At 33.5% G+C, this 25,780-nt stretch overlaps 3 protein-coding genes and 1 pseudogene across 3 annotated transcripts; 3 read left to right on the top strand and 1 right to left on the bottom strand.

Moving 5' to 3' along the window:
• The first annotated feature begins 30 nt into the window (after window positions 1-30).
• LOC111790701 lies at window positions 31-11,777 on the top strand (annotated as a pseudogene).
• A 431-nt stretch (window positions 11,778-12,208) lies between these two features.
• Window positions 12,209-18,611, bottom strand: LOC111791726 (pyridoxal kinase-like). Its single transcript, XM_023673195.1, has 12 exons — window positions 18,408-18,611; window positions 17,944-18,037; window positions 17,689-17,793; window positions 17,338-17,421; window positions 16,819-16,892; window positions 16,495-16,559; window positions 16,031-16,094; window positions 15,288-15,353; window positions 13,730-13,786; window positions 12,947-12,991; window positions 12,805-12,858; window positions 12,209-12,533 (listed from the first exon to the last, which is right to left on the bottom strand). The coding sequence occupies exons 1-12, from the start codon at window positions 18,483-18,485 to the stop codon at window positions 12,393-12,395; spliced, it is 927 nt and encodes a 308-aa protein (XP_023528963.1). The 5' UTR covers window positions 18,486-18,611; the 3' UTR covers window positions 12,209-12,392.
• A 907-nt stretch (window positions 18,612-19,518) lies between these two features.
• LOC111791385 lies at window positions 19,519-20,111 on the top strand. The gene has a single exon (XM_023672698.1). The coding sequence runs from the start codon at window positions 19,768-19,770 to the stop codon at window positions 19,999-20,001; it is 234 nt and encodes a 77-aa protein (XP_023528466.1). The 5' UTR covers window positions 19,519-19,767; the 3' UTR covers window positions 20,002-20,111.
• Window positions 20,112-23,713: 3,602 nt separating this feature from the next.
• On the top strand, window positions 23,714-24,461 carry LOC111791272 (leucine-rich repeat extensin-like protein 3). The gene has a single exon (XM_023672548.1). It carries the CDS (start codon window positions 23,890-23,892, stop codon window positions 24,325-24,327), a length of 438 nt encoding a protein of 145 aa, XP_023528316.1. The 5' UTR covers window positions 23,714-23,889; the 3' UTR covers window positions 24,328-24,461.
• Window positions 24,462-25,780: the final 1,319 nt, after the last annotated feature.

The following is a 25,780-nucleotide window of genomic DNA, read 5'->3' as shown; positions in this document are numbered from 1 at the left end:
TCAAAGATAAATCAGACAGTCTATGACAAATTGAAGTAGCTAGCATTTTATATATAACCTAAACGTCGAGCTTTAGAAAAGTGTGTGATGCATGCCTGCCGCCTTCTCCTTCAGCCTTCCAGGGTTCATCAATCCGCCATCGATTCCCTCTGTACTTGCTCCTCCATGCTCGTCATTCTGACAATCTAAACGGACTTTCATTCTGTCCACATTTCCTCTTGAAAAGCTCCCAGAAATGCCCGCTGGAGTTCGTCTGTAAGTATTATACGTTCGTCCATCATTGCGGATTAATTGCTTTGTCAAATTTGCTCACAGACGATTGCGAGATTGTGCAATAAAGAGGAGGTGAAGCTAGTTTGTTCTTCTAGTGTGTTTCTGTTTTCTTTGATTTGCGGTTTTTGTTTTTACGATGGCCATGCCGGCAGCATTGTCGAGACCGAATCAGTTTCTTGTTCGGCAACCGAACTCTCAGTTTTCTGCCCGTCATCGGATTTATAGTCGGAATTTGCAGGTTCTTAAGAATCCTTCACGTTCACTGTCCTTTAGGACGGCGGCGGACCATGTATCACGCGTTTACTGCTGTCAGACAGAACGCGTAGTTTTGAATTCTGAATCGAAATCATCAATTAGACGTCCGCCGTACATTCCTAATCGTATTCCTGACTCTTCATATGTTCGCATATTTGATACCACTCTCCGCGATGGCGAGCAGTCTCCGGGTGCCTCTCTCACTGCTAAAGAGAAGGTTGATATTGCTCGTCAGCTCGCCAAGCTTGGCGTCGACATAATTGAGGCTGGATTCCCTGCTGCCTCGAAGGAAGACTTTGAGGCAGTCAAGATGATTGCCAAAGAGGTCGGAAATGCTGTCGATGAGGACGGGTACGTGCCTGTTATTTGTGGTCTCTCGAGGTGTAATGAGAAGGATATTCGAACTGCATGGGAGGCTGTGAAGTACTCTAAGAGACCGCGGATACATACCTTTATTGCAACGAGCGAAATTCATATGGAACATAAGCTGAGAAAGACGAGGGAGCAAGTGATTGAGATTGCTCGAAATATGGTGCAGTTTGCACGAAGTTTGGGTTGTGATGATGTTGAGTTCAGCCCTGAGGATGCTGGGAGGTTTGATCTCGATCCCAAGTTGCATGCATTCTTAAATTTTTTGTTTCATCGAATTGATCCAGAGAGTAAGTCGACTCTGCATGCTTCTTGGATTAAAAAACTCTCCATCATAATGGATATTTGGATTAAATAGTTAATAAGCTTAGATTTATCTTGGAAGTTGTAAAGTGTGAATTTGTGCAACTTGTTTCCGCCTTGTGTATGAGAATATAAAATTTTAAATTGTGTATACAAAGGTTGGTAGCAGTTTCCTATGCTTAACTTATGTAATTTTATCTACATAGCTAATAATTAGAAAATCTTTAGTTTTGATTAGCAAACTCATATACTCTATAGGTTTGACTTATTTACCTCCCGTTACACAAACTTAACCAGTGATCCCAATGTCTAAAGCGCTTCTTGAGAATTAGAGTATAGCATCCTGTTCGCTCTATCATAACATCAATTTGAAATGCATTGATTTAATGCATTTGTATGGTTTCCCTTTCCACCGATATTTAGAATTGTTTAGTGAGGGAAATTGTATTATTATTTGTGTGGATCGGACATATTGTTTATTGTACAGTCTCTGACCAATGTCTATCCCCATCCTTGTCTTGTTTGGAGCAGATCCTTCATAGGGCACCTTCACTATGGAGGTTTTCGATATCTTTGGCCATCAATCATTGTTTAACATCAATTGCTGGTCTTTTTAATTGATAAAACATTTTTCTTTTTTATGTTGTGGTTTATCAGATCTGACAGAGAGTTCCTTTATCAAATTCTGGGGGAAGTGATAAAGGCTGGGGCAACTACTCTCAACATACCAGATACTGTGGGTTATACAATGCCATTTNAAAAAAAAAAAAAAAAAAAAAAAAAAAAAAAAAAAAAAAAAAAAAAAAAAAAAAAAAAAAAACCACTTAAAAAATATAGGGTAAAAAAGGAAACAAGGTGTAAAGGTGGCGATGAATGTATGCTAATATCATATTTCATGGATAGATATGCTTGATAGTGATAGTTTGCATTGTAAATTATGAAGAAGGGATAAGATATACGTTTTTTTTTGGCTTGATCTTAGTCTAAATTGTTGAAGCCTTTCTGTAATCATTACCGAAAGCACACAAATTATGGATTACGAACTTCTTCAGCCTCTCCATGAATTAGCAAATTGCAAGACATAATGGATTTCTGTGTGAATTATCTAAATGCTGATTTGACCTCATCTTGAATCATAAGTAAATTATGTATGATTCTTCTCATCTCTTTGCAGGGGGCATGTGCAGGTGCAAGGCAAGTTGAGGTCACAATTAATGGAATTGGTGAGAGAGCTGGAAATGCTTCACTTGAGGAGGCAAGTTATTTTTTTTTCTATGTTTATTTCATTTATTCTACAATATACTATTATTTTATTTATTCTAATTCATACTTTCATTTTATGAAGAGTGAGGATGATTTGCAATGCAACTTATAGCATGATTGATCTAACCAATATGTTAGACTTATTTCATAAAGTTTGTTCATGCATTTATCTTCACTATTTTTTATTGGACTATGGACATTTATGGGTTACATTGTTGAGAATTAATTGTGATTGAGACTTTATAAGGGATGAGAGCAACATAAGTTTTAGAAAGAAATATATTTTGTTTCTTGCTATTCTCCTCTGTTTCTAATCTCTTTAGAACCAGAAAATTGAACTAAAATGTACCTATGAGGATAGAACTTTATGGCTACTTGAAGGGATTGAATGCCTTGATGGAAATAATGTTGATAAGTTTTGACTACTCCCTTGTTTTATAGTGGAGACTAAGAGACATGAACAATTTTCTTCAACTACATTAGGATCCAGATCATATATTTATACTCAATGGGTGTTTGAGAGGAAATGATCGGTTCACTTCTCTGAGTATTGTATAAGGGATATAAGTAGCAATGCAACAATTTAAATCTCTTTAACAGACGAGATTGGAAGACTGGAGAGCTTTAATGGACACCTCAAAGGGAGAACTAATGAATCTCTAAAGGCAGAAAAACACCCATCCCTATCTCAATGACTTCAAGCGCCTTAGAACTAAAGATGGTGGATGATTAATTACATTATCATTCATGTTAAAATTTCTTTCATCTTCCATAACTTGATGTAAATGATATAGGTCTAGAGAATTGGAAAAGTCTTTCAAGGAGAGGGCTCCATTAATGATATTTGGAAGATCTAAGGCAGTAACATCACCAAATCTAATAAACATGTTCCCCTTTTTTACTCTTGAATTCTATTGAAGTACGAAGAAAATCACGCAAATTCCCCTTTACTTCTACACAAGCCTCAATGCAATCTAACATATTAAGATGATAAGGTGAATGACCATGATGCCTTGTTGAGTGAAGACCCTAGAAAATTTTTATGCCTGTTTTAGTGACACTCAAGAGGATGACAAAAAGGAAGGTGGCAAACGCAGAAACAAGTAATCATCTAGCTTTAATGAGTAACCCATAGATACCAGATCCCTTGTTTCCGAATCGAACAACGATAACAGTTGCCCATTCTAGAAACGTTGAGATAATATACTTTCATCCGTCTTTCATCTACTGAAAAAGGGAAATATGGTAAAATCCTTGAAGAAATGGAAGATGTGCATTTGCCCAATTCCCACAAAAGCTAATAACTCAAAATGGTAGCTCAATTAGCAAAAAAAAAAAAAGACGGAGATTATGAAGAATTTGCTGCGCACTTGGGAAAATGAACAAGATAGCAAAGAGAACCAAGAAAATGAGGAAGATAGGAGTAAGCAGGGCCTTGAGGTTCTCCATGAAGATCGTCTCCAAAATTGTGAGAGGGCTGGAAGCTACTCTCAAAAAAGTTATGAAGAGACTAAGTTAAATTATTCAAGTAGAAGATTGGTGAAGTTCATCTAGAGTTTGAGGAGGATAGGTTGGGTGGCCCTTGATGTTGATGGTTCTTCGGGGGGGAGTAGTGGTTATATGGAAAGAGGATAGTATCTTTTTCTTTGATTCCCTTGTTGGTTTCTTCTTTGTTTCTATTTCTTTTACTTTTAACAACTTTTTCAATGGTTGGATTACAAGGGTCTTTTGTCCTCCCATGCCGGTTGGTAGAAATGATTTTTGACAAGAAATATTGACATAGCTGGGGTTTGCGATAAATGGTGTGGAGGTAATTTCAATGTTGCTAGATGGCTGTTTGAAAGTTTAGTGGAGGGAGGGTGACCAGAAGCATGAGGAAGTTCAAGGGGCTTATTGATGCCCTTGAGCTCATGGATATTTTGATGAAAAATGGTGAATTTACTTGGTTCAATGGTCGAGAAAGGCCTATTTCAACTAGAATAGAAAGATTCTTCATTACTAGTGATTGGAATGGGGCTTAGAAGGACATGATATCGGTAATGAGACTTTCTTGGCCAACTTTAGACCATTTCCCTCTACTAGCTTCAATTGGCAGGAACGAGCCTCTTTTAAAATTGAAAATATTTGGTTGGATCATCTTGATTTCTTCTCAAACCTTAAGAATTGGTGGGATTCTATGAGAGTTGAATGGCTGGCAGGTTTCTGTTTTATGGAAAAATTAAAGAATCTTAAAGCTCAAAATTTCACTTCTGGTTTAAAAAAGCACATCATCTAGCACAGAACAACTTGGAGTTTCTCTTGCTGAAAGTATCCTTTCCTGAACCCTTTAGGTTATTTTAGTTGTTTAACTTTGTTGTGCTNTTTTTTTTTTTTTTTTTTTTTTTTTTTTTTTTTTTTTTTTTTTTTTTTTTTTTTTTTGTGGATCTATCCAGTGACAAATAGTCTATCCGTCATTGTACAATACAAAATTTCTTATATACAAAAGAGGATAAATCTTAAATCCAGAGAAATTAGGGTGTTTATATATTTCATTTTACATGTTACTCCATGCACATTGCAGTATTGTTTGAGATCATCTGTTTGCATAGACTTCTTAATGGCATATATGAAAAGAGCTATTCTTTTTGTTGTTTTTGAAACCATCTTTTAATATCTTCAGGTGGTAATGGCCTTACAATGTCGTGGAGAGCATGTGCTTGGAGGTCTTCATACTGGAATTAACTCGAGACATATCTTTTTGACCAGCAAGATGGTAATTATTTTTCTTAGAAAAATGCTTCCTGAAAAATTTCCTTAAAGTTAATTTTTTATACTATTCTTTTCATTTTGTTTTTTCTTTTTTTCAAAATACAAAAACTTTCCTTGAAAGCTAGACAAGTTTATTCCTTAAAGGCCTCTCATTGACAAATTTATTCCTTAGGTAGAAGAGTACACTGGTTTGAACGTACAGCCACACAAGGCTATTGTCGGAGCTAATGCTTTTGCTCATGAAAGTGGCATCCACCAGGTTAGTCTTGTTGGATTTTTATATGCAAGGTTTTTATATTAATGTCCGACTATTTCTAATATGTTGTCATATTTATCTTTCAAAACCTATCGTGATGAGATAGCTACCCAATGTACTCTATTGTTGACTATGACCTGATTCTAGCACCAGTGTTCTTTTTTTCTTTGAACAAGAAATGGAATTTTTCATTAATGAAATGAAAAGAGACTTGGGTCAAAGAAACAGAGAGAGGGTAAAAAATAAGTAAATTAATGAGCAAAACAAAACAATCCAGTGGTCCATAAAGAAAATCAAAGAAAACCAGGCACAATGTTAGAAACAGCCATCCAAAACCGCTCTAAAAGCCAGAACTAAAAAGCGACGACAACAGAACTTCGAGGCAGCAGCAAGAACCAAAAGGCTAAGAACACTGAGAATCCAAACTCCAACAAGGAAAACAACTAGGAGGCGAACAAAGAGCCTGAAACCATGAGATAACCAAAGTAAAACTCTTCACCAGATACAGTAAACGCTCCTCCAGAACCTAGAAACAATAAGTGGAAGGCAAAAACCCAGAAGAAAACAAAAGCCTCAAGGAAGTAGCACCGGTGTTTATTGTTCTAAACACATTTATAGCAAACAATTATCTTTTCTTCCCATCACTTCCTCTTTCCATGTGAGTTAAGTGAAAAAAAAAATCTTTTTAGACAATCAAATTCAGAAGCAAAGGTACTAAAAGGATGGTAATGGAAGATGATTGTTTCCTACCAGGCAGTGATGATTGTACTGAATTCTCCTCAATATGGTGGAATTAGGAGTGTGAGAAACCTTCTCTTAAACCCTCCCAAGAGGAAAAAAGAAAACAGTGTCCCATGTGTCATAATTTCTATCCTTTTGTAAGAAAAGTTACCTGTTCCTTTGAAGCTGAGCCCTTTAGAAGATAGTCTGGCTACGCCTGTAGCTTTTTGCTTCAAAGGATGACCTTGAGCCATTTCCTTTACATCAGAAAGTGCAGTTAAATACAAGGTGTAGCTGGTTGTATCTTGTAGTTTTTTCTTTTCCTCCATTATTCTTGTGCTTGAGTCGTTGGGTATTTCGAGGCCGTGGAATGTATATTATTGTTTTTAAAAAGGACTGGTTGTTTGTCGTTAATTATTGGGGAGTTACTGTGATTGTTATACAGCTGTTAAGTTCTCTTATAAAAATGGAGAACTCTTTTGATCTATTTTGATGCATGGTTTTGCTTTAAAGTTCATTATGAAGATGTTGATTGACTCTTATTTCTATATTTTTAATTCTTCTTCTTCTTCTTCTTCTTATTATTATTTTATTTGTGAGTCATGCGGGTGGTTGTTTGTCCTGTTTTGTGAGGATCCAATTGTATCTTAAATATTGCTTCTTTTTTTTTTTTTATTTTTTTTTTATTTTTACGTAGGATGGAATGCTTAAGCACAAAGGTACTTATGAAATCATAGCCCCTGAAGACATTGGCTATGAACGATCCAATGATGCTGGTATTGTTCTAGGAAAACTTAGGTATGCCATGTTGATTTATGGAAAAGGACAATGTTGTCTTTTTCTTGATTAAATTTCCCTTCCTGCCTCCTTTGTCTTCCCTTTCCCATCTCTCCATGCATGTGTCAGCATGAATTATAAAAAGACACGAAATTCATAATAATGAGATCAGGGTGGGCTTTACATAAGAGATCGATTAAAAATATTATACGCTGTGAAGCAACTTTCATCCTTTTGTGAACAAAAAAGGGAAATTTTGGAAATATCCAAAGAAATCGGGCGTGTACCATAGCATACCGAGTGTACGTTGCCTCACAGGAGGCACACTCCTTAATCGTGGGCACCTTGCAATTATGCCTTTTAGGGTTTGGCATTTTCACTTTATACATGTAGTATACTCGTGCATTTCTTTCCTGTTCTCTCTAGGTTTCTTAGCGTATGTACTTTGTTTTGTAACTGATATGGTCTAGCATCTATGCTTTATTTAATAATTTAAACTTTAGAGTTTACATAAAAATTCTTTTCAGCATTTTCTCTCAGTAAGGTTTTCTCTGTGTGCCTAGTCTGCTTCAGTTTCATTTCAAGTGTCATGAAAAACTCGGACACTTTTCCAGAATAAAGTACTTGTGCTTTGTGGAGGCCAACGGTATTTACCTCACCTAAAAGGATTAGAATCCAGTATGCAAGAAAACATGATAACCTAAAAGGACTATTCATTCATGTCCAAAATCATACAAATCCTGCAACAGAGTAGTCTATCCCTGAGATTCTCTTGTGACAGACTATCCTCACCCTCTTTCTTAATGAATTGGTCTTTCAGCATCTAATGGAACTTCAACTGAGTTATCTTGTCCTCTTCTTTGCTGTCCTGAATATATTACTTTTCTTATCTTGTTGAAACCCTCAATATCCTCGCCCATTTTCTTTCATACTAAAATTAATCATCTAATAAAGTAACTTGTAATATTTAGTTTCTGGCAGATTTCTTGCACGTTCTGACTTGTTCCAAGGATGATATGTTCTTTTTCATTGAACTTAGCTTTTGCGTTTACAGACATACTGTTCAAGAGGGTCTGTAAGAGTTTGTACCCTTTTGCAGCACCTGACACCTCTTTGTTGAGATTCCTTTGGTCCACCTAGAGGATCTTAGTAACGTTGGACATTGTAGTAAGTTATTGCTTAAGAATAGAAGAGAGGAGATTGAAGAAGCTATTTTGTCAGAAAATGCATAATTTGTGAGGCATTTTTCTGTTCAAGGTTAGATTAAGTTTAAGAAGATTTGAATGGATATTGAAAAATTTGATCTTCTTTTTTCCGTAAATCATCCTATAGGTGGGTTCAGTGATGCCAGCGGTACCAAGGGAGCTAAAGTAGTTTTTCTGGCACAGAAGAAATGAGAAACATCTATTGCCATTCTTTTGTAGTGTTAGCCCACGATTATTTTTTTACAACATTACAGGATTGACTTTCTATGTTTATGCATTTCACTTTTTGTATATTGTTCAAAGTATACTACCCCAATAACATGGTTCATTGTGACTACTTTTACAGTGGACGACATGCCCTTAAAAGTCGACTTGTGGAGGTAAATTTGGATCTCCAAGCTCAATGTTTAGGTAACCTTTCCATATTATATCATCCTTTCTGACTTTAGGCAAATGTTGTTTTTTTGTCTTTTCAGCTTGGTTATGAACTTGACAATGAGAAACTCGATAACGTATTTTGGCGTTTCAAAGCAGTAGCTGAACAAAAGAAGGTGACTCAAAATTTTGTACCCCTCTTTTGCTAGCTATTCCCTACCTGCTTCCTGCGCAGGGTAGAGTAGCACATACCAATTGGGTTTCTACTTTGACCTGTTTCAAGAACATAAATAACTGCTGCATAAGGAAGTTTTTCATATTATTTCATTCCTTGATTCCTAATTGTCAAACTTTTTGTTCTAAATCTTTTGCTCTAATTTATTTTTGACTTTCCAGAGAGTTACAGATGCTGATATTCGAGCGTTGGTATCTGATGAAGTTTTTCAACCAATTGTCCTTTGGAAGCTGCTAGATTTGCAGGTTGTTTAAATTTTGTAATTGATCTTCAGATTCGGAAAGTTGTTTTGAACAATTTTGTGATACACATATAGCATTATTTAACAACACCTCAAATGCAGGTCACTTGTGGAACTCTTGGTCTTTCCACTGCTACAGTTAAACTCCTTGATGCTGATGGGGAAGAGCACATTGCTTGTGCTGTTGGAACGGGCCCTGTAGATTCAGCTTACAAGGCTGTGGATCTCATTGTTAAGGTTTGAGATAAAGTGAAACTTTACATCTAGAATACATCTTCAGGGTGATAGTGAAGTAAAATTAGGATATTTCAGATAATTGGTTTCAAGGGCACAACAAAACATGTGACCTGGATTTAGCAAATGAGTTTGTTTGCTAAATGCATGAAAATTCTAATCCAAAACATCACGTAAAGCCTATTTGCTGTCATCTGAATAGTTTCAGATGTGAGCCTATTGGTGGTGCCATGATATTTGGCGGATATAACATAAAAAGTCATCATGATCGATAGCCAGGCTTTCAAATCCTTTCCTGTATATCTATTATCTAGTTTTATGCTATTCCTGAATTACGGACTGTGGTGTTGCCTTTTTCACCACATTTTTTTTCATAAACTAAAAACAAAACTTTTTCTTTTTTTGCTTGCCATAAACTGTTTGCTGGTTAGGTGTATCGTTCTTGAGTGAATGTGACAGTGCAGATGTGTCATTTTCATGGATGCAGGAACCAGCAACACTTCTCGAGTATTCAATGACTGCTGTCACTGAAGGTATCGATGCAATTGCCACGACCCGTGTTCTAATAAGAGGGGAAAAAAGTTACACAGCTACTCATGCATCGACTGGAGAATCAGTTCAACGAACATTTAGGTAAAAATTAGGCACAAATCGCGATGCATGCATATTTTTAAGTATAAATATATATTTTAGTGCCTAATGCTTAAGTGTTTTTTTCATTTGTCTCTATTATTCTAAAAAAATTCAATTATACCATTCCCATTTTAATAAACCTAAGCTAACATGGTATGATGCTTAAAGCTGACTAATTTAGAAGAGAAATCAGCGTACTATAGAGTTGAAATTTTCTAATAATGTCTTCACATTTATAAGACGTTGGAAAAAATTCTGCGTTTCTTCTTTAGGTGATAATTCTTCATCTAACTTTTTTCTTAGTATCATGCTTTAGGCCAACAACATGAGTGTGTTGATTAACTAGTTAAGGCATATCTAATTATCATTAAACATATATAACCTATTTTAAAATATAGTCAGTGTTGTTATAGGCGAGCCCAGGTGCTCGCATATGGCAAGAGGTGGGGGTGAAGTCTTCGCCCTATGCAAGTCTCCAAGGCGAGTGCCTTGGTGCGTCATTTGTTGCTTTTTTGTACTATCGCCATGAAGTCAGGCGAGCGCCTATTAGCATGGGCGATGAAGAACCCTATTAACATGAAAAATGGAAGAGTTTGGAGAATAAATGTAATAGTTCAAAGATGAAGAACAAGAATGAACCCAGAAGCTTTAAGAATAAGAACAAAAAGAACAGAAGAATGAAGCATAACTAAAAGGAAGAGAACGAAAGGGTCGGACGAAAGATCGATAAGTAGAAAAGACAACAGAATAAAAAACTTAACCAGTAAAGGGAAAGAAAGGTCAGATTCATTAAAGCTGCATGTTGCATGCTGCCATGACAGATGACAATCTTTCTCTTCCATTAAATTTAATGCATAGCATTATTTTCTTCCGTGACTAACAGATGCCATTATTTGAAGCTTGCTTTGTTCAATTTTAGGTCAGGCTTGTAGAACCAGTTTTTTCTAATATAAATAAAAAATTATCTACTTTTTTCAAACTTTATTTAAAGGACTCACGAGGAATGAGTCCAAACTAGGGTAGCAACCTACTGAGATCTAAATGTTGTAGTACAGGTGAGGATTATCCTGCTAGATAAATCAAGGTGCGTGCAATCTAACTTAGATACTAACAAACTAAAAGAAAATGGATAAATGGAATGTGAACCAATCTATATCAAGAGAAGAGGTTCAAACTATGGTTGTATCTACTTTGGATCAAAACCCTACAAGTATTATCTGTTACCAATTGTTGTAGTCGAAGGTTTAGGTGGTTGTCCCGTGATATCAGTCAAAAATATATGCGAGATTAGTCAAAATGTATGCAAGCTGATTCAAATGCTTACTGATTACAATAAATAGGACTAACCCAATATCAAGTTAAGAGTAAACTCTGTGACTTCTGATATTCTTCTCTTCATGCTATTTAGCTACAATATATCTATTAACTGTACATCTAGTGATACGTTTTTATTGTTGCAGTGGTATCGGAGCAGGGATGGACATAGTTGTATCAAGTGTGAAGGCCTACATTGGTGCCCTAAACAAGATGCTTGGTTTCCATGGAGTTGACATCAAGGTAACTGAAAAGAAAACATTGTCTGCATAAGAAAATATTGATTTGAAGGAGGGATGATGGTGGAAATCTTGCACTCTCAAACCAAATCAGACAGGCTTGAAAGGTTCGATTATTCTGCTTTAAGGATTTTCAAGCGAATAAGTTTCAGCATCTAATGTCGTTTGTAATTTAACTGTTTTTGTGTTATTTGGACCATTTTTGAACTTTGGTAAATTTTGTTTTTGTTACAGTTAGCTTGTCTGTGGAGAAGTACCTGTTTTAGTGTTGTCGTTGATAGACACTGAACTTGCTTTATTAGTAAATAAATATTTAAAGGCTTTATTTATTAGTCATTGTAGGACAGAATTTTGGCATTATTATTAGAAGTAAATAAATTTTCTAATAACACTTTCTACATCAAAACTTTAGTTTTTACCTTAAATCTTGGAAAATTAAGGGATGTGCAATTTACTTAGAACTAAACGGAAAACCCCTAGAAGACGTAAAGTTAATTTACAATTAAATAAAATTCAACTCATTAAAAAAATACATACCAACAAAATCTAGTATTATTTTTTTTTTTTTTATGAACACAAATTATGTAACAACCATTTTCAAACTTCATGAACTAATTGAAAATGAAATTTGTTATTTTTTAAAACCTAGAAGGTCCAAGTAGAAATTAATTACCTTAAAGGAGTTTTCAAAATCTTGAAGTGTATTTTACCCTAAAATGATATGCAATTAAAAGAGGGTTAAATTATGTAAGTAAATGTAGGGGCTGATTGTGTAAACTACTTTCAAACATTAATCCCTTCATCCCCAAGCTTTTAGAGGGTGAACTTAAAACCAGGTTTTCAGTACAACTATTATTATACCTTCAATTTTTGGGGGCTAAGAAACGAAAATAAAGATGTTCAAACCCATCTTTCAATACACCTAGAAAGATATTCGGAACGAATCACCAATTCAATCGTATTTTTCAGCTTTGAGTTCGACTTGTGGGTTACGAATCTCATCTTGGCTTTGAATCAATCGAATTTCCAAACTACTTGATTTAGGATTGTGTCCTGCACTTATGTAATCATTCATTGTTCTGTGCAGAACCGCCTGCAAACCATGCACAATCCACATATTTGAATCGTTAGGTATGATAAAGAGGAGAATAGCACTATAACACAAATCGGTTTAGAGCGAAATACTATAGACTCATTTTTTCAAGTAGGTAAAATGCATACGCTTATCGATTTTGAATTTCCACTCCAATGGTGACACTAAAATTATACAATGCACGTGTATAATCACCGGTATTCCTACTTCTAGAGTAAATTCTGAAAAACAAATAATTCTGGAAACAAAACAAACAGAGGAGGAGAAAGACCTGCAAACTTGACACTGCAAGTTCTGCCGCCAAATCAAGGTGTTCAGGGTATTTCTGGAAACATAATGAAATTTTACTTAATGAAAGCGATACTGGGAACAAATGTCAACTGTTTTCAATAATTTTAGGTTAGGGGCTTTACATTGCTCCAACCAAGCAGAAGTGCAGTCGTAAGATCTCCAGTTCCCTACAAATGCATTTAGAAGATGTATTAATCTAACAGCATATGATTCAGGATGGGGCCAAACGGTTTCAGGCATTTCTGAGAACAGCTTCCTAGTACTTTATTACCATTTCTTGAGAGAGAGAGAGAGAGAGAGAGAGATTCTGCCTACAAAATAGCATAACTAACATAACCTGAACGGAAATGTAGAGAACTATAAGGTTATCTTAAGATAAACTTTACCTTATAAATTCTCCAGCTAATGATGAACATGCCCCACGAAGTCTATCACCACAATCTTTCCCTTATATCTAGTTTGTCTATTTTTAAACAACCATGACATGTCCCACTAAGGTTCCTAACAACACTCCACCCAATATATACACTTTCCCCAAAGTGGGGATTCAGCATGTTATAGTACTTGAATTACTACTCTCAAATATTGCCAACAGATTGGGGACTTGGAAAAATAGTGTAAAAAGCAAGATTCTTAAATGTTCATTTCAAGAGCTTGAATAGATACTCGGAACAAGAAGCACTAAATCTTAGAGGTTTCACTTTTCCTATACATTATGAAAAATGACTTGCCTGAACCCATTACTTACGGTAAACTTTTATTTTTCCATAAGTTGATAATCCACAGACGCACTAGCTCTCCATGCATTGTTTAAATAGAACAATAGTTTCTTTTTTACAGCAATTTCAGTTCGAAAAAGTTAGAGATAAACATTGCATATGAAATTAGATGAGAGATTTTCTTACTGTGAAATATGCAGGGATCATGGGAATCACGATCTTAAATTGTTCAGGAGCCTGGCCCTGGGACATCAGTGTTTAATTGCTGCAATTAAATCATGTGCACGCAAGCCAAACATAATAAAAATATAAATACCACAAAAGCTCCCAATATTGGTGTAGCGTACCCTAAGCTAAAAATGTGTCGTATATAAATGCAAGGAATCAAAGAATAAATAGATAAATCAGTTNAGAACATAATAACAATCATCACTTCTTATCTATAAATGGAACTCAATAAAACAAGGAGGCAAGCATGCCGGCAACCTTATAATCAACCGATTTGCATTGCAGAAAGTTGTAGTGTAAGAGACAATAAGGAGGATGAAGTGGAAGGAAGGGAATAAGGCCTGTATAGTTTACCTTCACTTCAGTAAGAACTTCCATCATACCAACTTTTCTTAGGGTCGATTATTGCATAATCAACAAAACCCTCCACAAGCATCCCTTGTGAGTGAAAAGTTAAAAATTTTCATGGGGTTTTTTTTTGTATTATTATTATATCCAATCATCATGAAAGACAAAGGAGCCATCTCTGAAGAATAACAATCATCCAATCCTCAACGGTGAATAAAGGTCTAAAAGAATAGAATGGGGTCGGTGCAGCTTGAAGAAGGAAGACTAACCCCACTGTGATGATGCATCTTGGGTGCCTCGAATGAAGTGTTGCAACTTCTTTTCTAAGCTCAAACTTCACAATTTCAGAAACGGCTGCTATCCTAAGAACACAACATTCTCTTTTGAGTTGATCGTTGAATTTTCAGTTCAGGACGTTGACAGGAGTTTCCGGAACTATCCACATGCCAATAATGTATCTCCGATGGATGGAAATGAAGTATTGTCCTTTCAAATATCAGTTATACTTGCTCAACTTCTAAAGTCGTGTAAACTCTCTATCTTAGTTGAGAAGAATTTGTAAAAAAGGAAATTTTATTACTACTGAGGGAAGTCAAATGCACTTTAGATTGTTGTTCAAAGAAGCAAAGGCAGCCATTTGAATGCTGTATAGCATCATAAGCACAAGTGACTTGGGAAAGTAGCGTACGATTGGTACATCAGTTTATTCAGGAACACTCAGGCAGTGATAATGATGAAGTGAGAATGTTTGATTAATCCACCACACCTGAATGGTGTGAAAGTTATCTTATTTATAATTAAATAAATTACAAGGATATGGAAATAGTAATAAATGGAAATAACAATAAATGGAAAGATAATTACGGTAAGAAGGCAAATATCTAGATATTTGCCTTATAATAAAATATCAAATATGATATATATAGTAAACTATAATTTATTACTAAATATCCTTAACATGAAGTCTATTTGCCATTCTAACCCGGCAATCAGAAGAATTTGCACAGAATAATGTTTATGGTAAATTAGTTTTATTGGGCTCTTACGAAAAAATCTTAAGGGCAATGAAACAATTTTTCTTAGAGCTTGGCAAGATTCAAAGAATGCACCAAATGACTCAGATCTCAATCCAAAAGAACTTAATTCAATATAAAGTGCAAAAATTCACCTCATTCTTCTGATGGCTGCCAATGAGAAGAAGTTTACCGTTCATATTTATGCTTGTAATCACAACCTGAGATGTTTATCAAGATCTTTTCATTAGATTGCGGAATTACTTACAACACAGGAAATAACATTTAAAATGATGTATGACATTTACAAAAAAGGTTGACAACAACAGAAAGGGTCGTGTTTATGTTTGTTGAAGGAATTAGAGTTAAATTTTCCCAAGTATAACACGGTTTGACAGCTAGGTATGCAATGCCAGGAGAAGTTCTAACCGCCTAAAGTAAATAGGACTACAGCGGTAATTCTTAAAAAGATAAGCACCTACTATCTGAAATTTTGTCTCAACACAATGCCCGGAAGAACCTGAAAAACAAAAGATGTTTTAAAGTACTTCCAAACTAAATCCGTAACTCACTCGGTGATTATATCTTATGAAGTTATTATCTTGTGCAGGACCCCAGCTACTTCGTTGCATGATCCAATCCATACTGCCAAACTATGATTATGATGCATCAATTATCCAACTGAGATAGGCATCAACGTGCCAATTACCATCTCCCTTTTCTCTAAATAAGTAAGGAACGTGAGATTTGCATTTAAGAGAATCACTCCTACAAGATTTCATTTACCTCCCCACTGTCTCTACTTCATGATACTTGACTACTAAAGCACCGCTTAAATAAGAAATAACTATGCACGTCAATATCTCAACAGGCTATTAGAGACATTCATAATTCTTACCCTTGCAGGTCCTGCGGCATGAAGAATGTTACAAGCTTCCCTGCCATCTCTTTCAGATTGGATCCTGAAAAAAGCAAGGCTTCTTAAAGACCACTATCTGAACAAGGAAAAAAGGGATGCTGTAGTACTAATTACTGCCCAGTCAGACAAATTGAGGTTCACTTAAATGACAAATTATGGAGTTTCAAAGAAAAACGGCTAATTGCTATACAAAATTACATGCAGAAATTCAAAATATTAAGATTGATAGGAAAAATCAGAAGAATTCAATAAAGGATGTCTAATAAAATTTTGATTAATGAAAAAGATTACGCATCCCAGTCTCCACTTCCAACCATACCAGTTTGCAGTGTAATTTTATGATTCAAAAGTAAACGTGATATCATACACTTTCAATATATATAGGTCAGTAAACAAAACATTAGCACAGTAAATTTATCATGACCATATACGAGTTAAATTACCTTAACCCAGTCAATTGTTCAGCTTCAAATTGATTAGGAGTCAACATTGAAGCTACCGGGACAACCTAGCCAGGAATCAGACTCTCAAGAACATGAAAAAGGAAATATAAAGGGCAGATGCTTAAATGACTGTAAACTTGCAACACGCATGGATACGGAATTTCAGTTTTAAATGGACTTCCAACACACGTGGATACGGAAAAGTTCAATAGGTGGGGCCAATCAAGGAACAACGTACATGAAAGGAAAAATCTAACTCATGTCAAGATTAAATGATTGAGCTATCAAGCACCACCTGGGGCCAGAATGAACTGGATTTCTCACCTTCTCGCGGTATACAGATACCAGTTCTTGAGGAACATATAGCTTCCCTTCATCACCCATCACTGGATCACATACTGGAAAAAGACACTTGTTTCACAAATTAATCCCAAAAAAATTTCCACATTATAAACCACAAAGTTTCTGTTTCTTGTCAAAATATATTTCATCCATACTAAAAAGTACATATCCACACAAGAGTTGCACATCATTTTCTCAATTCTCTCGAGAGCATTTACTCTTACTGTAATGGGGCATAAGTTATGGGATTCAAATATAATGAATAAATCAATGACTAAGATTGTCCCTTGCGAGCAAAAATGCGTTAGAAAATTATTATCCTTCCAGGGTTTTTTTCCTTCTTCTTCTGCAGACAACATTATCCTCGCAGACCACTAGTTCTAGGCTACCAAGAACTCNAAAAAAAAAAAAAAAAAAAAAAAAAAAAAAAAACATTTACCAAAACATATTATATGATTTTGGAGAATGATATGAAGCATAAAGAATATGAATTTAACTGACCATATATTAGCTTAGGGTTCGCTGAGCGAAGCTTATCAACAACTTTTAACACTGTGTTGAGAAAAGAAACAGAACCAATATAACCTGCAAAATCGATAAGTACATATTACAACAAAACGCACATTATCTGAACATAAAAGTAACCAATTCTACGGTATGTAAATTACTGCACGAACTTTGCATATAAAGCTGCCAATAGTTTTAGCATAATTCTACTTTCCAAGCAAACATATTTCTTCAGTTCTGCCTCGTTATAATATAGCAACATGCAATTCATTGGTAAAACCTTATATTGTAAAGTTGCCAAATTATAATGGACACCAAAAGCCATTTAATAAAAAACTAGAGTACCTGTTAACAGATGAGTATAGTACAACAATTCATTTTCTTCAAGGCCTTCAATTAAGTCCCATAATTGTTCTCCATTCAAAACTTGGCCCTTGAAAGTCGGATATCCTGTTTTATTTTCACAACGAACCATAATCCACTTTCACTAACACTACAAAATCTAACCACAACTTATGCATAATAGACATAAGGCATCGCACCGTATATTAGGCCTCATTGTTCTGAGACCATTTGAGTGAAGAAATAGAATCAGCTTGCCTGTGTGGTTTGAGAAGTGCACGGAATTTATTGGATCCACATCATAGCCCAATAATTGGAGAGGGAAAACAGCAGATTTGTTCCCAACGTATCCCTACGGCAGAGCACAAGAGAACAATCCATTGAAGTAAAACTAAGAGCACGGAAAACAAAGGCAATCAAGAACAATACTAAGACCTTGTATCAACAAACAATCCGCAGAAATACACGGCACATAAGTAACATTGAATTTTCCTCTCCTAAGAAAAATTTACAAGAAGACAAACATGCTAACTACAAAAGCCAGTCCTCTCCGAAACGCAAAACTTCTAACAAAAACATCCTAGTTTTACGACACAAATTCGCAAGAAAACTGAAGGAAACTTCTGCAGAAGCCGAATGGAGGCAATCAAAACAAGCTAAATTTCGAGTTTATATTGATTTCTTTCAAATCATTCGCAACCGTCGTAAACTATTGAACAAACCTGAACAGTGTGAGACTGAATACTGAGAACTCGACCAGTCGCCGACGGCAGAGCTAACGAGAGGATCGGCGGCGACATTTTCAGTTCTATGAATCAGAATGCGTCAAACAAGAGAATGCAAGTTCAGAGAAATATTTTCGCAAAATGGAAGAAACTGAAACTGGAAGTTAATACACAATAGCAACGGACGGAGGAAAAGGGAAATGGAAAATGATGACGGTGGCAACTGGCAAGAATTTATAGGATGTTAGAGGGATGAATGAAATTACGGAAATGCCACTGACCAATGCTCTGCCCGTCAAACTGGAGGTTAAATTGGTAAATCACTATGTGGGTTCCACATGTAGCATGTGCATTCCACGTATACCATGCAATTTTAATAATAATAACAATTTCATATATTTGGATAACTCTGAATATTTTACTAATTAGGAAAAATAAATTTTTACTTTTTTTTATATAGAAAATTCTAAGTTATCTGGTAAAATAAAAATGTTACAGTATTTTAATTTCATAATTTTACGTATGATATGAGAAAATTTTCCAATTAAAATTATTTTTTGGGATAAAAATGAATTTCTATATTCATGTGGAAAATAAATAAATAAAAATAGATAAAATAAAAAAGATGCATGATTTAAATTTATTTTTACCCTAAATTTTAAATACTCAATTAACTATTAAATTCAAACTTGGAAGAATTAAAATATAATTTTATAATCTATTAAATGCAAGAATATAACTTTTACAATAAAAAAAAATATTAAATTACAAGTTTGACCTTATTCAACAAATCTTTAAAATCTAAAAAGTGAAATTTGTATTTAATAAATTACTAACTTTTAATTTTAATTTTGTATTTAATAAATTATTAAATGTCAAATTTAATTTATTTACAAATTTTATTAAAAAAAATTAAGAAGCTCTTTGACTCAAATTTATAAATTTATTATTATATTAGCGTTGAATATATTTATTTTTTTTAATTTCAAGAATTAAAAAGAAACGGTTCAGTTCAAGAGAATGGGCCTGCCATCGACCCATTTGGAACGTGGGTTGGGCCTGTTCTCCCTAATAGCTGTTTTTAAGAAACATCCAGATGTAACACCGACATAGCTGTACTACTTTACCCTTAAACGACACGTGTCCAATAATGTCCCGGCTAGTCCGCCACGTGTCAATTAAAAAAATCCCCAATTCCCAGACGAACTCCATGAAACTTCGCCCTATAAATAATCTTCCAAACCCCGACGAGTTCCGACATCCACACACAATCAACCTAATAATCCATTTTCTTGTACTTCTTCTTCTTCTTCTTCTTCGTTATACTCCGTCGTGCTCCGGTGACTAATACGGGCGAATGGCTGTCGGAATCGGCGTTCCGATCTGCGTCGAATGTGGAACCCACCGCAATCCGTGCAGGTGCAAGGTGGTGGGGCCGACCCTGGGGTTCTTGGCGTTCGCGGTGGCGGCGGTTGTAGAGTGGCCAGTGGGAGCTCTGGTTTACTGCTTCCGCCACCACAAGGGCCGCCGTATCATGGCGCATCCGGTCACCGTCGTTTACCCGTCGGTGTCTAATGCGGTTCCTATTTGAGAGAATACGCAGCTAATGAAATTCCTGTCTATGGCCGCTTAAAAAAATAAAATATATAGAGGAATTCTGTTATCTATTCCAACTTTTATTTCAACTTTTATTTATGTGTATATGTATTTATATATATATATAAAAGAAATCATAGTAGTATTTTATACGTTGATAGTATTATTTGTTGGATGAAAGTGTTCACATTGGTTAATTTAGAGAATGGTCAATTTAGAGAATGATCGTGAGTTTATAATCAACGAATACACCCTCCACTTCATTCGAATGAGGCCTTTGGAAGGAGGCCTTTTGAGAAAGCAAAGTCATTAGATTTTGTGTTCAAAGTGGACAATATTATACCACAGTGGAGAGTCGTATTCGTCTAACATTATTAATTTATAGCAATTAATTTATTTTTTAAAAAATTACGTGAGTGAAAACAAAATATATAATAAAGACATATATTATTAATACCGTCTTTAATTATATTTTCTGATATATTTTCTGATACATTATACGCCGTGTTGATGTTTGTAAATGTTTACAATTGAATCACTCGTTATGCTACATCAATAAAATTGGTCATGTCATCTTTAATCTTATTATGAGTCTTAGTATGTGTCTTGTGTACATATGACTTTTTTTTAATTTTTTTTTAATATTTATTTGAATCATGTCATCTTAATTTTAATATGAGTAGTTTGGTGTACACATGTCTTTTTTTAATATTTATTTGAATCATATCATCATTAATTTTAATATGAGTTTTTAACAGGTGTACTTGTGACTTTTTTTAACATTTATTTTTTAATATTTATTTGAATCATGTCATCATTCATTTTAATATGAGTCTTTTAACACGTGTCGGGTGTACATATGACTTTTTTTAATATTTATTTTTTTAATATTTATTTGAATCATGTCATCATTAATTTTAATATGAGTCATAACATATGTCTTGTGTATATGACTTTTTTTAATATTTATTTGATGAGATGTCACATAGAAACATTTTGTAAGGAAGTAGATTTTTTAGACGTGTTTTAAAAAACTTGAGACAATGCTAGTGATGATCTTCGCCTGAGGTTGAGCCGTAAAATGAGTGGACACAAGATGGTGTGCTAGCAAAAATGCTTGACACCAAAAGAATGTGGATTGAGGGATCTCTCGTTGATGGGAGAAGGAAACGAGTGCCATTGAACTTCAAAGAGGGATGAATTGTGAGATCCTGTGAGTAAAATTCCTCGACCCAAATAATAATTACAATAATAATAATATATTATTTTTTTCTTCTAAATATATTTGTTTAATTTTATTATGTTTTCCATTAATTTAGTTGGTTTATATTCTTTCTCATAATATTTTAGAAACCGCAATCTTCTTCAAATTAAATCTATTGCATCATTAAGTAATTTTTAATATTATTTTATTCATTATATTATATATTCTTTCAATTTTAATTAAAAACCTAAAATATCAATAATTAAGTACTTTTTTTATATATAAAAAAGCCATTTATGAAATATTTAATAAATTATTAATCTCATAAAAAAAAAAAAAACTCCGACCTAAATAACCAATGATTCTATTTCTTCTTCGAGAACCTACATATATGATTTGAATTGTTTATGTGGAGAAAATTTATAGACCGAACAATGCGGAATTGACTTATAAAAAAACGCTTAATTTAAATATTTTTATAAATACAAAAATAAAAAGTAAGACACTAGGAAAGAATTAGATCCGTGTAAGTATAAAAGAATGGCACTTTCATTCCCTTTTAGAAAAGAAGAGGATGGAACCCATAGCTTTTCTTCCATATTTGAGTATATGATTCCTTTCTTCTTCCCCTCTATTTTTTCAAAACATATTTTTATAATAATTTAAAATTAAAAATATATATATTAAAATTAACTTGCCCATAATATAGAGTTAAAAGGAGGAATTAACATTGGTAATATATAATAAAAAGTTAATTTTTAACCTAAGCTTTTAATTTTATCAATTTAAAATTATGAGTTCAATAAATTTTTTGCCCATTTTATGTGAGTTAATTTAATTATAATATATATATATATATATATATTATAAGGCCGATTTGAATTTTTGTTGATTTTTTTAATTAGGCGGAAAATTTAGTGAAAAAGAAAAAAGTAAAAATTGCAATATTTGAAATTAAAAATTTATGATAAAAATTATTTGACATGATTTTCTTTTAAAGTTAAAATACAATTTTGTTTTGGAATTTATTTTAGTTTAATCTAATTTAATTTCTCGTATTTTCAATAACTTTTAAAATTAGATTATTTTTGCATTAATTTCATATTTAAATTAATTTTAAATTTTATTTAAATAAAATTAAAACGAGAGATCAAATTATTGACTTTTAAAAAAGACAGTTAATTGATGTGTTACCTATCGTGGACGGGTTGATTATTTTAAAAATATTAAAATTATAATTCGAAAATGGGAGAATATATGTTATGGTGAACACTTTACATAAAGGAGACAAAGGGATTCATTAGCTGGAAAGAGATTATCAACCCTTCATAACAACTCTATAAATTTCTTATATTTTTACTAAATGATTTATATATAAATCAATTTTAAATATATTAGAGAAGAAGCATGAATTTTGGCTCAAAATTACGCCTTTTTAATTAATACTTATTAATTTTGAGTTTTAATTCATATAAGAAAATAAATTAATTTCCCCAATAATTTCACAATTTAAGGTAAAATAAAATATTAGACAGAAGCAGCATTCCTACAAAATTCTTCATTTATTTTTGTTGGGTCTAGACGAGTTAAATGAACATCTCTATATTTAATAAAAATTCTAAATAATAAACTTGTTCTTAAATCTATTATAAAAAATATTTTAATACAACTACGTGAATTTCTTTGTCGAATCGATAACCAAACCGACCCTTAATTTTAATTTTAATTGTGGGTGGAAAATAAATTTTAAAATTAAAAAAAAAAGAGGAAAAAGAATAAATTGATACCAAACATAAAGGGAACATATTCAACACAATAAAGAGGAGTTATTGTACGAATTTGTTCCACTTTTGGTTTACTAAACTTTTTCTTACCTATCGAATAACCAAATGCATATCAAATTTGTTGTTTGGAAGGCTTTCTTAAATTTTATTTATTTATTTCCAAATATTAATTAAAAATTTAAATATCAATCAATCATACAGTCTAATAAATCTCTAAATTTTTAATTTTATTTTTAATAGATAGATGAAAAATTTAAAAAAAAAAGTTAATTAATTAATCGGCTCGTATAGAAACTTAAACATTTAATTTAAAGACCAGACTAAATCTGTAATTTGACCGAGAAATATTAAAACGTACATAATATTTAAAAAAAATGTAATAAGAAAAGGTGGAATGGTCCCTCACATTTACAACATCCACATGCAATTCACTATCTAAACTAATGACCATAGCAAACCCTTTTGAAAGAGTCTCTCTTAAGTCATACCCTTTCAAATATTCTTATTTTTCTTTTTATTTTTTTATTAGAGGCCGTTATGTTCACGTGAGCTTACCTGCTTAAATGCTTTAAGTAATTAGTTCCTCTATACTTAGCTATTCAGTGCTTACGGTGGACACGATAACTGGTACGCTAGAAGCGTGTCCTTCCCAATCCTCTTGTATTAGGGAAAAGGTCCTCTTAATGCTCTAACGCTCACATTAGATATAGACCAAATTGTCTCTGGTTATTTTTCTCGTCTATTAAAATTATTAAAAGTGAAAAGACCAAATTGTCCTTCACCTCCCCCATCTCATTCCCATGCACTTAACATAAGCAAATAACAGCCCAACACTCACTTTCTTATTAACTCTCTCTCTCTCTCTCTCTCTCTCCGATTTCAGAGCTTCTCCGACATGAAAATGGCGCCTTCCGCCGCCATTCCGCTGTCCCTTTCGTTTCTCTTCCTCTTCCTTCACCTCGCCGACTCCCAACCCTTCTCGCCCGTTGATCCGCAAGATCCCAATTCCGAAATAAAATGTGGATCATGCCCTTGTTCCAACCCATGTGTTAAACAATTCCCTCCTCCGCCGCCGCCACCGCCGCCGCCGAATTGCAAACCAGCGCTGCCGCCTCCACCACCGCCTCCCAGGTTTATTTATACAGCGCTGTCTCCACCACCACCTCCAAGGTTTATTTATACAACAGGTGTACCCGGTAACCTGTATCAGATTGATGCCAATAACCGTTGGTATTACTTCTCCGGCACAACCAGGAACCGGCCAGCCACGGCGGTGCTCGTGGTGGCGCTTGGCTGTGGAGCTTTGAATCTCATGGCGTTTGGTAAGTGGTAAAGNAAAAAAAAAAAAAAAAAAAAAAAAAACGAAATTAATGTATTAAATTCCGTCTTAATTAAAAGAATTATTCTCCCAACTATAAACAGTAATGTATTTATCTTTTTCTTAAATTTAATTTAATATTCTGTCAATATTTTTATAGTTAAATGTCGGTGTCCATACAAACATTAAAATTTACAAATTTATGAACATATAAACACTTGTAAAACAAAACTAAATTTAAAAACTTTATTAAAGTTATTTTAATAAGAATTGTTTTGGTTTTTTTAGTAATTATGTTCGTTCCCTCCAATTTTGTTTTATAAATTTCTTTAAAGGCTTAATATTTTTTTATTTTTTAAAATAATAATTTCAACAATTTTATTTTTGGCATTAATATTTAAGAAGTGCATTATTTTATTTGATTACTTAATTATTTTTGTATTTAGTGCTAATTTTCAACAAATATTTATAGAAATTAGATAATTAGGCAAATAATGGAGACTAATAAAGAGGATAATAGTAATTATGAAAGAAAAGGGTTTGTGAAGAGGAAGATTAGTGAGAGAATAGATAATTTAGAACAATTAGTGAGAATAAGTGTATATGTCACACTAAATTAGTAGAATTAATTTACATAAGGAATTAGGAAAATAAATTATATTGAAAATAAATTTTGATCGGAATATTAAAAAAAAAATGTCGATGTGTCAAATCTACTGATGCATACAATATTTTTTTACGGTGAAAAGATTATTTAATATATAAATAATGAGTAATGTTTTCTGTTGTGTACTAACCCAACTTTTCAAACTCCAATGGATCATAGACTTTTCGTGGTTTTTAAAAGTTTAAAAAGATATTTTAAAAGTGAATCAAGTGAAAAAATATATTTTTTTGAATTGCTCGAGATACCATTTTTTTTTAAAACAATGGAAGAAAAAAGATGTAAAACAAAATATTTTAAATTTTATTAAGAAACCAAAGAATGAATGTATATAGGCTAGAAATTTAATTGCAAAAATAATAAAGGACGATAGGCAAGAAATTCGATGACATTGCAACGCATTATTAGGTGACAATAATAGTACTTTCAAATGTCGTTTAATCTCTTCGTTGATCAATGTTGACGTCACTGTTGACGTCTCGTGACGTCGTTGGACAAGACAACTCCTGTATGAGTATAATCGAGTGTGCTCAATGCTACAATAAACTTCCGATTCAAATCAATTATAGCTAAATGTAATCAAAAGAAAAAAATTTACGCTCAATTTTTATCTACCGTTACTAAATTAAAGGATTTTGATTTACTAAAAATGAAACAACAAACCCTAATAACTTTTATAAGCTGTCACAATCTAATTAAATAATACGAGTGACCCTTCTTGCACTCAGCCCAGCTTTTAGTTTTGCTTCCTTTTCAAAAAAAAAAAAAAAAAAAAAAAAAAAAAAAAAAAAAAAAAAAAAAAAA

This window comes from Cucurbita pepo, chromosome LG03, assembly GCF_002806865.2.
Source record: "Cucurbita pepo subsp. pepo cultivar mu-cu-16 chromosome LG03, ASM280686v2, whole genome shotgun sequence".
Taxonomy (NCBI): domain Eukaryota; kingdom Viridiplantae; phylum Streptophyta; class Magnoliopsida; order Cucurbitales; family Cucurbitaceae; genus Cucurbita; species Cucurbita pepo.
This window is presented reverse-complemented; position numbering and strand designations above follow the sequence as displayed.

Coding starts and splice junctions, on each gene's coding strand:
- LOC111791726 (XM_023673195.1), bottom strand. CDS start 18,485: ATGTCGCCGCCGATCCTCTCGTTAGCTCTGCCGTCGGCGACTGGTCGA. Junction 17,794..17,943: donor GCACTTCTCAAACCACACAG/GCAAGCTGATTC, acceptor AAAATAAAACAG/GATATCCGACTTTCAAGGGC. Junction 16,893..17,337: donor GAACCCTAAGCTAATATATG/GTCAGTTAAATT, acceptor GTCTTTTTCCAG/TATGTGATCCAGTGATGGGT.
- LOC111791385 (XM_023672698.1), top strand. CDS start 19,768: ATGGCTGTCGGAATCGGCGTTCCGATCTGCGTCGAATGTGGAACCCAC.
- LOC111791272 (XM_023672548.1), top strand. CDS start 23,890: ATGAAAATGGCGCCTTCCGCCGCCATTCCGCTGTCCCTTTCGTTTCTC.